At 36.8% G+C, this 12,077-nt stretch overlaps 1 protein-coding gene across 1 annotated transcript; it reads left to right on the forward strand.

Annotated features, from left to right (window-relative positions):
• The first annotated feature begins 714 nt into the window (after positions 1-714).
• On the forward strand, positions 715-11,796 carry LOC139940848 (pyridoxal phosphate homeostasis protein-like). Its single transcript, XM_071937228.1, has 7 exons — positions 715-894; positions 2,901-3,014; positions 3,628-3,739; positions 5,506-5,640; positions 6,257-6,399; positions 7,104-7,202; positions 8,074-11,796. The coding sequence occupies exons 1-7, from the start codon at positions 781-783 to the stop codon at positions 8,251-8,253; spliced, it is 897 nt and encodes a 298-aa protein (XP_071793329.1). The 5' UTR covers positions 715-780; the 3' UTR covers positions 8,254-11,796.
• Positions 11,797-12,077: the final 281 nt, after the last annotated feature.

A 12,077-nucleotide genomic window follows, 5' to 3' on the forward strand; every position in this document is an offset into this window, starting at 1 on the left:
ATCATATTAGTATACTTATAATATAGCTCTATGATATAGGTTACATTATTATAATAGAAAAATCCAAATGGTTATCAGCGACTTTGCTGCAACTCCACGATACATAAAGCAACTATATTTGTTATTATCTATTTTTTGTTGAAGAAAAACGAGAAAAGAAACACAAATTGTGTTCATAACAGTCTAAATTTGGTCTAATCGGTTTGTTGTGAATCTGTGGACATTTTGAAAAAGTACCTTGTGTTATTGCTTTTTACTTGCCATCTTTTGTTTAAACTTTTACTGCAATTTTAGAATGTTTAATGTATAGTATATATTGTGTATGTTTTTTATGAGCTAGGTCTGGGAGAGCACATCTTTTTTTGATGACAGTTTTTAGACTTTTGCCCTTCCCTGGACGGCCTGTGCTTGTTTTATTGTTTTGCTTTTTTTCCCCGAAGAATTAAAATAAAAAATAAATAAATAAATATAAAACTAAAGTCATGCATTCGAACCTCGCACTATTTATATATGGGCCTAAAGAAAGAAGGGCGACTTAATCAAGTTAGGTATTCATGAACTATTGATATTAATAGGTCAAATCCAGTGTAATAATGTTTTCCACTGGAGGCGTCAGTTTTGAAGTTTTACTTTGGCGCCTTTGACCTCGCTGTGTTTATATGCAAAGTTCAAGTAATATGTACATGAAACAGCCGTAGATGTTTTATGAAGCACGTTTTTAGTCGGCAGAGCAGCAAAACAACTGCTGTTTGAAACACGTCTCTCCCGTGCGTTTCCAAGATGCATCGTGTTTTTAATGCAGTGATGGCCGCCGAAAGAGAAATTGGACAGATAGGCAGAGCCCTGCAATCCGTAGGACAGCGTGTGGAGTCAGCTTTCCAGTCAAGAGATGAGGTAAAATGATGCATTTTGTTGTATAGATCATTTTTGTCGCCATTAGTTTTGGTTTGTTCGTTTACTGCACGTCGGGTATTTCCATGGGTTTGTGTTGGAGTTCGTGATGGAAAAGTACTGAGCTGACTCCTGGTACAGGGCCAGTTGCAAAAACGCTCGCTCGGTACAAAAGTAACAGCTGATATTTGACAGCTTGCTATTTTTGCAGACGACTTTAAAGTGTTTGTTTAATACTGTTGTTTTAAATTTAAATGAAGTAAAGTTTTTAACTTGACTTATTAATTAATAGAGCAATATAAATTTCCACAAAATTGTTTTTTCAATCAATATTTTGGCAGAGTGTTCAGATAATTGAGGGAAAAAGTTTCCATTCCCAACGTTTTCAATCGCCCTACAAAAAAAAATAAGATGACCAAAAAACAAAAAAAAAATTGTTATTTTATCAATGTTAATCATCATGAAGGAATACATCTTTCCTTTGTCCGTGGTTATACTTTGTGAACAACATTTTTCACTTTTCATTTTTCCATTTTGATTGGCTGCGGACAGTCTCCCAAATTAACTTAATAGTATAGCAAGAATTTAAGAAAACCACCGGGGTTAGACTGGGTAAAGTTTTAAACAGTTTGGGTTTTAAAAATAACAAACCCAAACAAAACTTTAGGCCCCTTAAGGCCTAAATAAAATAAATTCCAACAAATTCTTGATTTTTTGAGGCTGTAAGTGTAAGGCAAAAAGGGTAAACAAAATTCCTTGCTTTAACTATGCATGAACCAGCAATCAATATCATGGAAATTGAGCTGATATTTTCAGGTCAAAGCGTGACATTTAGGCCTATCTTTTAGTTTAAGTAGGTAGAGCACAGTCTACTTTCTGAGGATGATAAGATAATGGCCATAGATTACATTAGGCCTACTTGTCATAAGTTATTGTGCATTGTTGTTAGTATAAAAAGTTATCCCTCCACGTACTATTGGCACAGCAAAACCATTGTCTTAATATTGAAAAAAGGTTATCACAATATCAAATCTAGCATTCTTTCTGGAACTTTAAAACATTTTTACAGGTTCCAACTCTGAAATATTTACAGTTCAAATAGTAAAAAATAAGGGAATCTATTCCTAGTTCTTCTTGGTCAATAAGTCTAATCATAGAGAAAACGGGGAACAGACATTTTCAGACATTTAAAATTATCTGAATCTACTGCTTATTTCACAAAGGTAGTCCTAACTTAGGACTAGTCCTAGGCAATGCTAAGAGATAGGACTGGTCCTATGTTAGGACCAGTAACTCATCCTAACTTAGGACTGGTCCTATCTCTTAGCATTGCCTAGGACTAGTCCTAAGTTAGGACTACCTTTGTGAAATCCACCCCTGGACTGGTTTATTTTGCTGATCTTTAAGAAACCGAGAAATTATATGTTCTTTGGTCTACTTCTCTAGCACACTGAGGATACTTTTCGCAGGAGCTAAAAGCTCCCGACTTGCAATCTACAATAAACCCCTTGCATTGGCCCCCATTGTTGCGTTCATGAAGCACGAAAGGGAGAAGTTTGCATTGAGCCAGAAAACTCATTCAACGAAATCCAGCCGTCTTGTTTTTTCATTTGAATAATAATACAAAAAAGTTATGTTCAATTGTTGACTATAGAGTTTGATTAATTTCAAAGTGTACTTACTCATAAGCCAGATGATATGATTCTCTATTGGTGATTGTTCAATTTAAAACAGTTTCTTTAATTGTATAGAAAATACTTTCTCATTTAGATTCGGGTCAAAATAAAATCTTTTTGAAACCTTTGGTTGTGTGGATATTTAACCCAAATTCAAGCTGTGAGATGCCAGGCATTCTTTGTCAAATTTAATGGACATTCTTTAAACCAATTCGTACATTCAAATAGTCTCTCTTTGGAAATCTTTGGTTGCGTCTACTTTTTGTTAATTTGGAATTCGTTGGCAGTTTCAATTCAAAATTCCTAACTTTTAGTTTGAATTCCTTTTGACAGATCATTGCAAAAGAATCCCCAGAGTTGCGACTGGTGGCTGTCACCAAGACTAAACCCAAAGAGATGGTGATCGAAGCCTACAAATATGGACAGAAGAACTTTGGAGAAAACTATGTAAGTACATATGTACCTACTAATGTTAGACCTCAACATTCATGTTGGCTGAATGCTTGGTATGAAGCCAAATACCAAATCAGAGTTGTAGGCCAAGGAAGTTGTGTTGTCAGTCAGCTGTGGTGTTGTAACTACAGGGTTTTCCCCTTAACTGTTTCAGTGACTAGCCAGCAACCAGTAGGACCAGTTAGCTTGTCATTTCACTGGTCCATCAACTTTAACACCTAGCGTGAAAGTTCATCTGTGTTGGCAATTAGATATAATTTGGTTTAACTCTTGATCACAACACTGAAAATAATTTCATGCCTGAAATTTTCGACCGTCTTCATCAGCAGGATGACAACACCTGTTCATAAGGTTTCCTTTCAAAATATAAGTCGTTGTTGAGACTTTCAACTTGAAGCAATTGTTTACAAAATGCAGTGGCATGTAATAAATTTGCCAGCCGGAAAAATTCAAACAGAATCTTGACTCGTCGTCGGGTGTGTTAACGTGCATTTGGCTAATCGACCACTACCAAGGGGAGAATGCTGCACTGGGAGGACAAATCCAGAGTTAAACCCTGGATTGTAAACAATAAACAGTTTTTTACGCACATTGTCTCTTTGAATAGGTTCAAGAACTGGTTGAGAAATCCCACGACGACGAGTTGCAAAAAGCCTGTAATGACATCAGGTGGCACTTCATCGGTCATTTACAAACCAACAAAGTGAAGAAAGTCCTTGGTAAGTTTCATCAATATTATTTAACAGACAGTGTAAGAGACTCTTCTACTTCTACTTGAATACTCGGTAGGGTCCATAAGACAGGACAAAAAGCAAAAAGTAAAAAAGTTTTCATCATGTTGCCCGCCTGAAATGTTCTAGTGGCATCTTATTTATTATATGGACCATTTGTAAGTCTGAAATTCGGACCCTGATATTTTCATAAGTAGGCATGGGCGAATTATTCGAAAATCCAGTTCATGGCGAATAGGTTTTCCTATCCATAACCGCGAATGCCCTTTCTTTCTTAACCGGATATCCGCAATGGGCGCGAATACCTATTTATAAACCGGATAGTTTTGTAATTACAACCAAGTAGGATAACCGGATATTCTTTAATATCCAAATATCCGCGGACGTCGGAATGTTTTGTCTGAATCCTTATGAAACTTCTATTAAGACAGCATAAAACAGCATAAATTAAGTATTTAACTATGCTCACCTCCGTGAAGATATAAAACAATGACATTTTTGATGTAATTTGTTCAAAGATTACGAAAGTTTTCCTTCGCGTAGAGTCAATCACGATCAAAAGAAAAAGCAAATCGCCATCTTTAAATTAGATCCGGTTATTTTTATGAATAAACCGAGTGACACTTTTTTTTTAAATAGTGCCCTCTAGTGGCGAAAAAACTATTCGAATATCCAGTTAATTTCGGATAGTTGGCCAGCGGTATCCGAATACCAAAATTTCACTATTCACCCAGCACTACTCATAAGTGAAAGTTATTTTGTTTATTTTTACATTGTAATAAACTAAGAGGTACCTAGCAAGATATCATATACAATTTTGACAGCCCATGCCTTTCAAAAAAATCAAGGTAGAAGATTTTGAGTTCCTTTCGTTAGCATTTTTGACAGACCTCAACAACCTCTTAGATAATTGAGGTATTTAAATGATCAAATGTTCATATTTGCAGGGGCATTTATTTATCTTTTGAATGCGCAGGTGGTGGGGATGTTGACAAATAATTTAACAGCAAAAGACACTCAAAGTCCGACAATAAAAAAAATAATAAAAATAGGTCATTTTCCTTAGGTCATTTTTCTCTGTCAAAAATATCAACAATGAGAAACATGTGAATTAACAAATTTGTAAACTTTCAATAACTTCAAAAAAATACAATGAAAACATGTTTAAATAATAATTATTTTGTAACAATGATTGCTGCGATACCTGGTCAACTATCAAAGGAATTGATGTTTCAAATTTCCAGTGATGTAATTTTTCCTTGGCTGTCAATGTTTTCGCGCGATGTCCAGCTAAATGTTGTGATGGTGGCGGTCCAGTGTGCTCATAAGATTGTTGTTTTGTGCCTTGGAGGTGCCCGACTTCTCAGACTCTGTCTTACAAGTATGAAGTATCAGGCATGCCTAATGGAGTATGTATACAAATATGGCTCAATTGATTGCCAGAAGTCCCGAGTACCTTTGAATCTGGTACCCCTCCCTGAGCGTAGGCCTCAAAATAACCCACGGCAACCCCAGCAATATGTGGTGCTCTGTGTTTTGTTGTGGTTGCAAAGTTCAACCACAAACTTAAATTGTCCCAATAGAAGTGGCCCTTACCAAAGGGAAATTGCTGTGCCCATTCAAAGCCTGTGCACCCTACCCCTACAACCTGCAATGCATCTTCCTTCTTTCGGAGAGAAAGAGCATTTTGCATTGTTTGGAATAGTAACTTCAATTAAATGTTACTAAACTTCTCTTGTTTTGGGCATCAACAGAGTCGCCAAACTTGTACATGGTAGAAACAGTGGACTCCATGAAGCTAGCCAACGAGATCAACAAGACATGGGAGAAGCTAAACAAGGGTCACAGGTTAAAGGTCATGGTGCAAATCAACACAAGTCGAGAAGAACGTGAGTTTTGTTTATCAGAGGCCATTATAGTCGAACAAGCTTTTAGGAGTACTGTTGGTTTTTTAAGAGCAGTAAATTCTTTCAAGTCTTCTACATTTTAAGAAATATGTGAAACATGTGAAATTTTGTGTTTGTAATTAAGTGCTCACACCTAATATTTGGACTGCTTATTATCAATTTGTTTGGGGGGGGGGTATTTTATTTTCTTTTTTATTTGTAAGTTTGATCATGAATTTGACAAAATTCCTAAGCCACTCTCACTTTACATAATCTGACTTCAACAATAACCAGAGCTGTATTGTGCTAAATGTTCTTTTGAAGATATGAATGAACGAAAAACGTACAAGTTTGTAGATGTATCTTTGCAAAAAACTAATGTTTTTGCGGAATATCAGTTTCAGACTTTAGGAAATTACTACACGATGACTGGATTTGTTGGCAAAATTACTCACAAACTTATGACAGGATTTGAGCCAGAATGATTAACTTACTAAACAAGGCACTTGCAATAAGAAATTGTAAACATATTTTTTATCTGAAAACGACAGCTTTTTTTATGGGAAAAGATTTGCAGAAATGAAAAACTTAATGTTTACATTTAAATTGTTAAATACAGAAAAACATGGTGTTCCCACGTCAGAATGCTGCAACCTGTACGACCACATCAGACAGCATTGTCAAGCTCTTGACGTTGTTGGTATTATGACAATCGGTGCCTTTGATCACGACCTGAGTAAAGGTCCCAACCCCGACTTCCAGGTATGTAAACAGCTCATAAAGACCATTAACCCTCCTACTCTTGGTACCATTTTCCAGTGAGTTAACCGACCATTTAGTACAGTTCAACTGCAAGGGTTTTGGTATACGCAGCTGTGCACTGAACTGACAGTGTACACCTCTGTATTGTGTTGATGCATTCACCACATGATATCGTATTGCAGGCTGGCATTGTTACTCCTAACCACAATGGACGACATTGAATGGTTGGACAGTAGGAGGGTTGACATTCTACTGTGTAGATGCGTTCACCAGTTGATATCATGTTGCAGTAGATGCACTCACCAGATGATATCATGTTGCAGGCTAGCATACATAGTTCATCCATCCTTCAAAACCACAGTTCGCATACTCTGTACGCTGAAAACAGCAGACGGTGTCAGGGAATGACTTCATCCAGCAATTTTGCATCTGGCAAAAAAATTCAGACAGAGCTTTTTGTGTGCACACTGAATGCCAAAACGAGTAGCAACTCCTGAATGCCAAAACGCGTAGTAACAGCAACTGATACATTTTGTATAGTATTTTGCTCTGCTGAACAAGAGAAATCGTTCACTGGGTGTCTTGGATGGGGATCGAACCTGTAACCTACCAGGGATTCGAACCTGTAACCTAGCAAAGATAACTGTGTTAATACCTGATTAACCAATACTTCCTTTCTTTCTTTGTTTGTTTTTACCATGCAGGCTCTTATTAAGTGCCGCGAGGACATTTGTAGTACGTTTAGTCTCCCCAAGGAGTCAGTTGAGCTTAGCATGGGGATGTCCAATGACTTTGAACATGCAGTAAGTGCATTTTAAAGCAACTCTTTAGGCCGGGTCACATAGGCCCCGATAATGATAACGAGAATGATAAAAATGCATGCCCTCGATTGGTTGAAATGCTCCACTTAGAATACGCCCACGCTCATTCCACCTTTACCAGCTGGAGCTGTTTATAACCGACTGGCTTCCGCGTGTCGGGCGCACAAGCTCATGTACGCCAATTTTATTACGCGGAACGCAATTCATAGCTTTTTAGTAACAGCGCGTAATCTATTTCTAAGCGCGTGTACACACAACCCACTCCCACCAAAAGGATTTTTCACAAATATTTTGTTCAAACCTCAAATTTTCGATTGTCAAAATGTCTATAGTTATATCTTTGTGACGCTTTTTAACATAAGGACATTTATGAATGGGAATAAATGAGCAGTGACTCGTTCTTAAACGGCCGTTTAAAACCTTGCAGGGTCGTGACCTGTTGGCTACCCTTTGATTCCCTTATTTTCATCAAACTGATAAGAATCTAGATTATTTTGCACTTACAACCCAGAGGCCATTTTTGTTAAAGATCTGTTTAAGCTGAAAGCATTGCTGAACAGTTTTCTGCAAAGCAATTAATAAACAGTATACCAGTCACAGTATTTTGGCTGGTAACCTTATTGTGGTAAGCATAATTCTGTTGTGCTCGGATACGTTTTGTGCTGAGGCAGCTCTATGAAGCCGGTTCCGGATAATGTCTTAGATAAAAGCAAGATGTTTTGGTTACTGTAAAAAAAAAACTGTCTTTTGTAAGCGTAAACAGTAGTCCACCAAAGCTGCTCACTCCTTTGCGTTGATGCCTTGTGTACATTTTGTTTCATTTTTGTAACTATATTTGTTATTATCTCTTCAGATTGAAAATGGCAGTACTAACATCAGAGTCGGCAGTACAATATTTGGGGCTCGCACATACAAAACCAAACCAGAAACCGTCGAAACGAAATCTGTCGACAAAGCTCCCGAGGACACGGCTTCGAGAAGTGACCAGGAGAGGAGTGTTTTCGTCACTGGTATGGCGGAGCTTTCTCTCTAGAACACTCAAAATAGCAGCGTTGAAGTTTTTGCTTTAATTGTCGCTTTAGAAGATTCAACTCTCAAAGGATACCCACCGGATCTGGAATCCGTCGAACTCCTCCCCTTCGCTAATGAGACTGACATCTATGTTGTCCTCATCAAAGTTAACATCACGCAGGATCAGTGTTCACCACTGTGTGCCACAGAAGTGAAACCTTTTCATGTTTTGTAGGTTGTTTTTGTCATGCTGATATTGACTAGAAAAAAAAGGTAAACTGTAAATGGTAAGCTTAAAACCCTAACTTGTAATGCACTTACCAGAGGCACTGTACTTGGCTTCTATGTTTCAAAGTCAGTCTTGTTCTGTCTTAATGGTCTATTCCTCAAGAGAACTTGGCAAACTCCCACAAGGGGATATAAACGCCAAGCTGGCAATGGTCAATCTCTCTATGATTATGAGTTGCACAGATCCAGTAAGTGGAAATATGTATTCTAGTCATTGTGAAATTAGTGGTTAGCTTGGTAAAATTCGAGCTGACAACCTTGTGATTGCAAGTCCTGCAGTCTAACTACTGGACCACGGTGACCTCTGAAAATGTCTTCCTTATTGAGCGATAAGGACAAACAATCCAATTTTGGTGATTTGTTTTCAGAAAATGTCATCTACATCTCATCATGTGATTGGAAAAAGAACAAGGCATTAGCAGTCAATGTGCAAAAGTATGTTTCAGGAAAGTTTGATGTTTTTTTGTTTTGTTTGAAATTCTGCATGGGAAATGAAAAAATGGTGTTCTTCAGCTCGGGTCCGGGGAATTTCTAGCAACAACAAAAATGCAACAGTCATGCAATATTATTGTAATTGTCATAATCCATTTTTTGCTTACGACCTGGTGTTTCTGGGGAAAAAAGTACTATGTGTACCTGGAAGAGGGGATCTTCCGTCACACCACCTGTTGTTTCCCCCAACACTTGTTCTGCATAGTATATGAACCTAGCCCAAATTATCAGACAGTATTTAATTGCAAGTTAAAACTTTCAAGTCATAGTCAACTCCAGTCAACTGGATTTCAACCCCCACCCTTTAAAGGGAAGGTACACGTTTGGTAATTACTCAAAACAAATGTTAACTTAAAAACTGACTTGGTAATGAGCATTGGAGAGCTGTTGATAGTATAAAACATTGTGAGAAACAGCTCCCTCTGGAGTTGCATGGATTTTGAGAAAGATGCAATTTCTCACTAACATAATAAAAGACTTCTAGCCAGAAGTCTTTTATTCCTATCTGAAAGCACACAAACTCGTCCAACAAGGGTGTTTTTCTTTCATCATTTTCTCGCAACTTTGATGACCAATTGAGCTCAAATTTTCACAGGCTTGTTATTTTATGCTTATGATGGGATACACCAAGTGAGAAGACTGGTCTTTGACAATTACCAAACGTGTACCTTCCCTTTAATTTAACCCAAAAGTTGTCTGCACTTTGCTCATACTAATTGTACTGTACATCAGTAAACAAAAGGTATGTTGGGTTATGTATTGGTTTTGTCAGCGTAATGCTGATATTCATTGGCAAAAGTTTCAGCAGAGCACTGTGTCTGCTTTAAAAAAAAACTGAAATTATTTTCACAAGAATGTCAAATCCATCTACATGTACAATTGGTGAGGTGGGACCAGGTACAAATCATAGAGTTATATATAAGAACACTGGTGATGCCGCATGCACAAACGCGATGGGACCGCAAGGAGACACGCGCACCATTCTGCACGCAAGCCATTATGCACGCGCATTGAACATGAAACACACAGTTGAGTTTGTGTTTATTGAATGCTACGATGCTGTTTTGTCAACTAACAAATAGGCCGCACAAACACGCTGTGCGATGCTGTTTTGTCAACTTAGAAATAACCGCATGCGCACATGCCGGGCCGCGTATGTATAGGCCAGTGTGCCCTCAAGTTCTTTATAACTCTAAGGTACCAACGCATCTCTGGCCGCAGCATTTGTCGCGGGTGCACACCATCCCTCAGAAATCTGAGAAATAGTTTATGCACGAATCGTTTCTCAGATTCAATTGTTTTGTGGTGAAAAATTATCCAAACCAATGTTACTTAGTAGAGAATCCTTTTTTTCAAATGAGATAAATATCAACAGCTGCTGTGCTTCTCTCACCAAGTAAGTTTTTTACCGTCACAAATTTTTGGAGTAATTACCTTCCTTTCAGGAAAAAAATTCCTAATTTAAGTAATTTGAGGCTGATACGTTACGTTTCACTCAATATCTTTCAGTGACTGCTGTGAATTGACTTGTGTGAATTATTTTTATGAAAAAATAGTGATTTTTGTAATGTGCAAATTAAAGGTCAGTTAATAAGTTTTTTGATGTGGCGCTTTGGAAAACCAATTTGACGACTACTACATAATCTATTCTAACAATATATATAATTTTTATTATTTTGAATAATTTAAATGAAAGGGTACTTTTTTGTAACATTTGTCTAAAATTGACAGTAAAAACTTTTGTTTAAAAACACCTAGTGTGGTGAACATGGACTATTCCTTGTATCACAGCAAAGAAATGGAGACAGTTGTGTATCAACTCTAAAAAACAAAAAGATTGTTAATAATTTCACTTTTGGCTCATTAGAAACGTATCCTTTGACAACCATCTGAAGAATGGAAAACAACTGGTTATTTCACCGCCCCGTTTAATTTTTCTTAAACTTGGAAATATACGTTGGAAATTAAATGAAAAGGTCACCAGTCAAAGCAAAATTATTTTATAAAAATAGTTGGTCTTTTACTGTGATTGAAACATTATCAATATCTCAGGGCAACGGAGGCCATCCATTGCCCTTGTATTGGCCTTGGTGCCCTTTCAAAAATTCCCATAGACTTTAAGATTTTCCAATGGAAGTGCCCTTTTCAAAATGAAAATGGCCTTGCCCTCTAAAAGACACGATTCCAGCCCTGATACCTACATCATAATTGGCAGTATTCAAATGATGAGGGTTCTTGGAAGATGTGCATGTGCATTCCATTGGTGAAATAAACCATTTTACAGAACAACTTCAGCTGACTTGAAGGAGGAAGTAGCAATTTTGTTTTAAAATAAAAATACTGATTTTCCCCCTCTCCAAGTTATCAAATTGCTAAACAGATTCAACAATTTTGTTTGACTTTCCCATATGAAATTGCATTTATTTGTTTGTGATGATTTATGTTTCAAATTGGCATTTTTGTTTCTTCTCTAAAATGTTTTTATGATGTTTCCCATCCAGAATTTAATATCTTTACTCAAAAATCATTCACAATCACATTTATATCTGCTACAGTCCCCAGACAAAAGAACTTAAATTTAGGTGTTTTATCAATGGTATGTGCATCAGAATTTGTTCATTTAAACTCGATTCTCACTGGCTCGTTGTTTTGTGGTTTTGTTGTATATATTTATACTGTGAATATATTATGCAGACAGTGTTGCAAAGCTTAAAGCATCTGTTATATACAAAAATATGTATGTATTATACAAAATTATGTAAAAATAAAACATATTACTTATGATTTACAAATAATGTTAAAACTATTGTGTGTCTTTGATCTTTTATTGTTTAGCAAGTTTGGAATTTCATCTTTGATAGGGCTAGGCCTTTCATTTCTTTAAAGGCAGTGGACACTATTGGTAATTACTCAAAATAATTATTAGCATAAAACATTACTTGGTAACGAGGAATGGGGAGAGGTTAATAGTATAAAACAAACGGCTCCCTCTGAAGTGCCATAGTTTTCGAGATAGAAGTAATTTTCCACGAATTTGATTTCGAGACCTCAGGTTTAGAACTTGAG

This window comes from Asterias amurensis, chromosome 8 (assembly GCF_032118995.1).
Source record: "Asterias amurensis chromosome 8, ASM3211899v1".
NCBI lineage: Eukaryota > Metazoa > Echinodermata > Asteroidea > Forcipulatida > Asteriidae > Asterias > Asterias amurensis.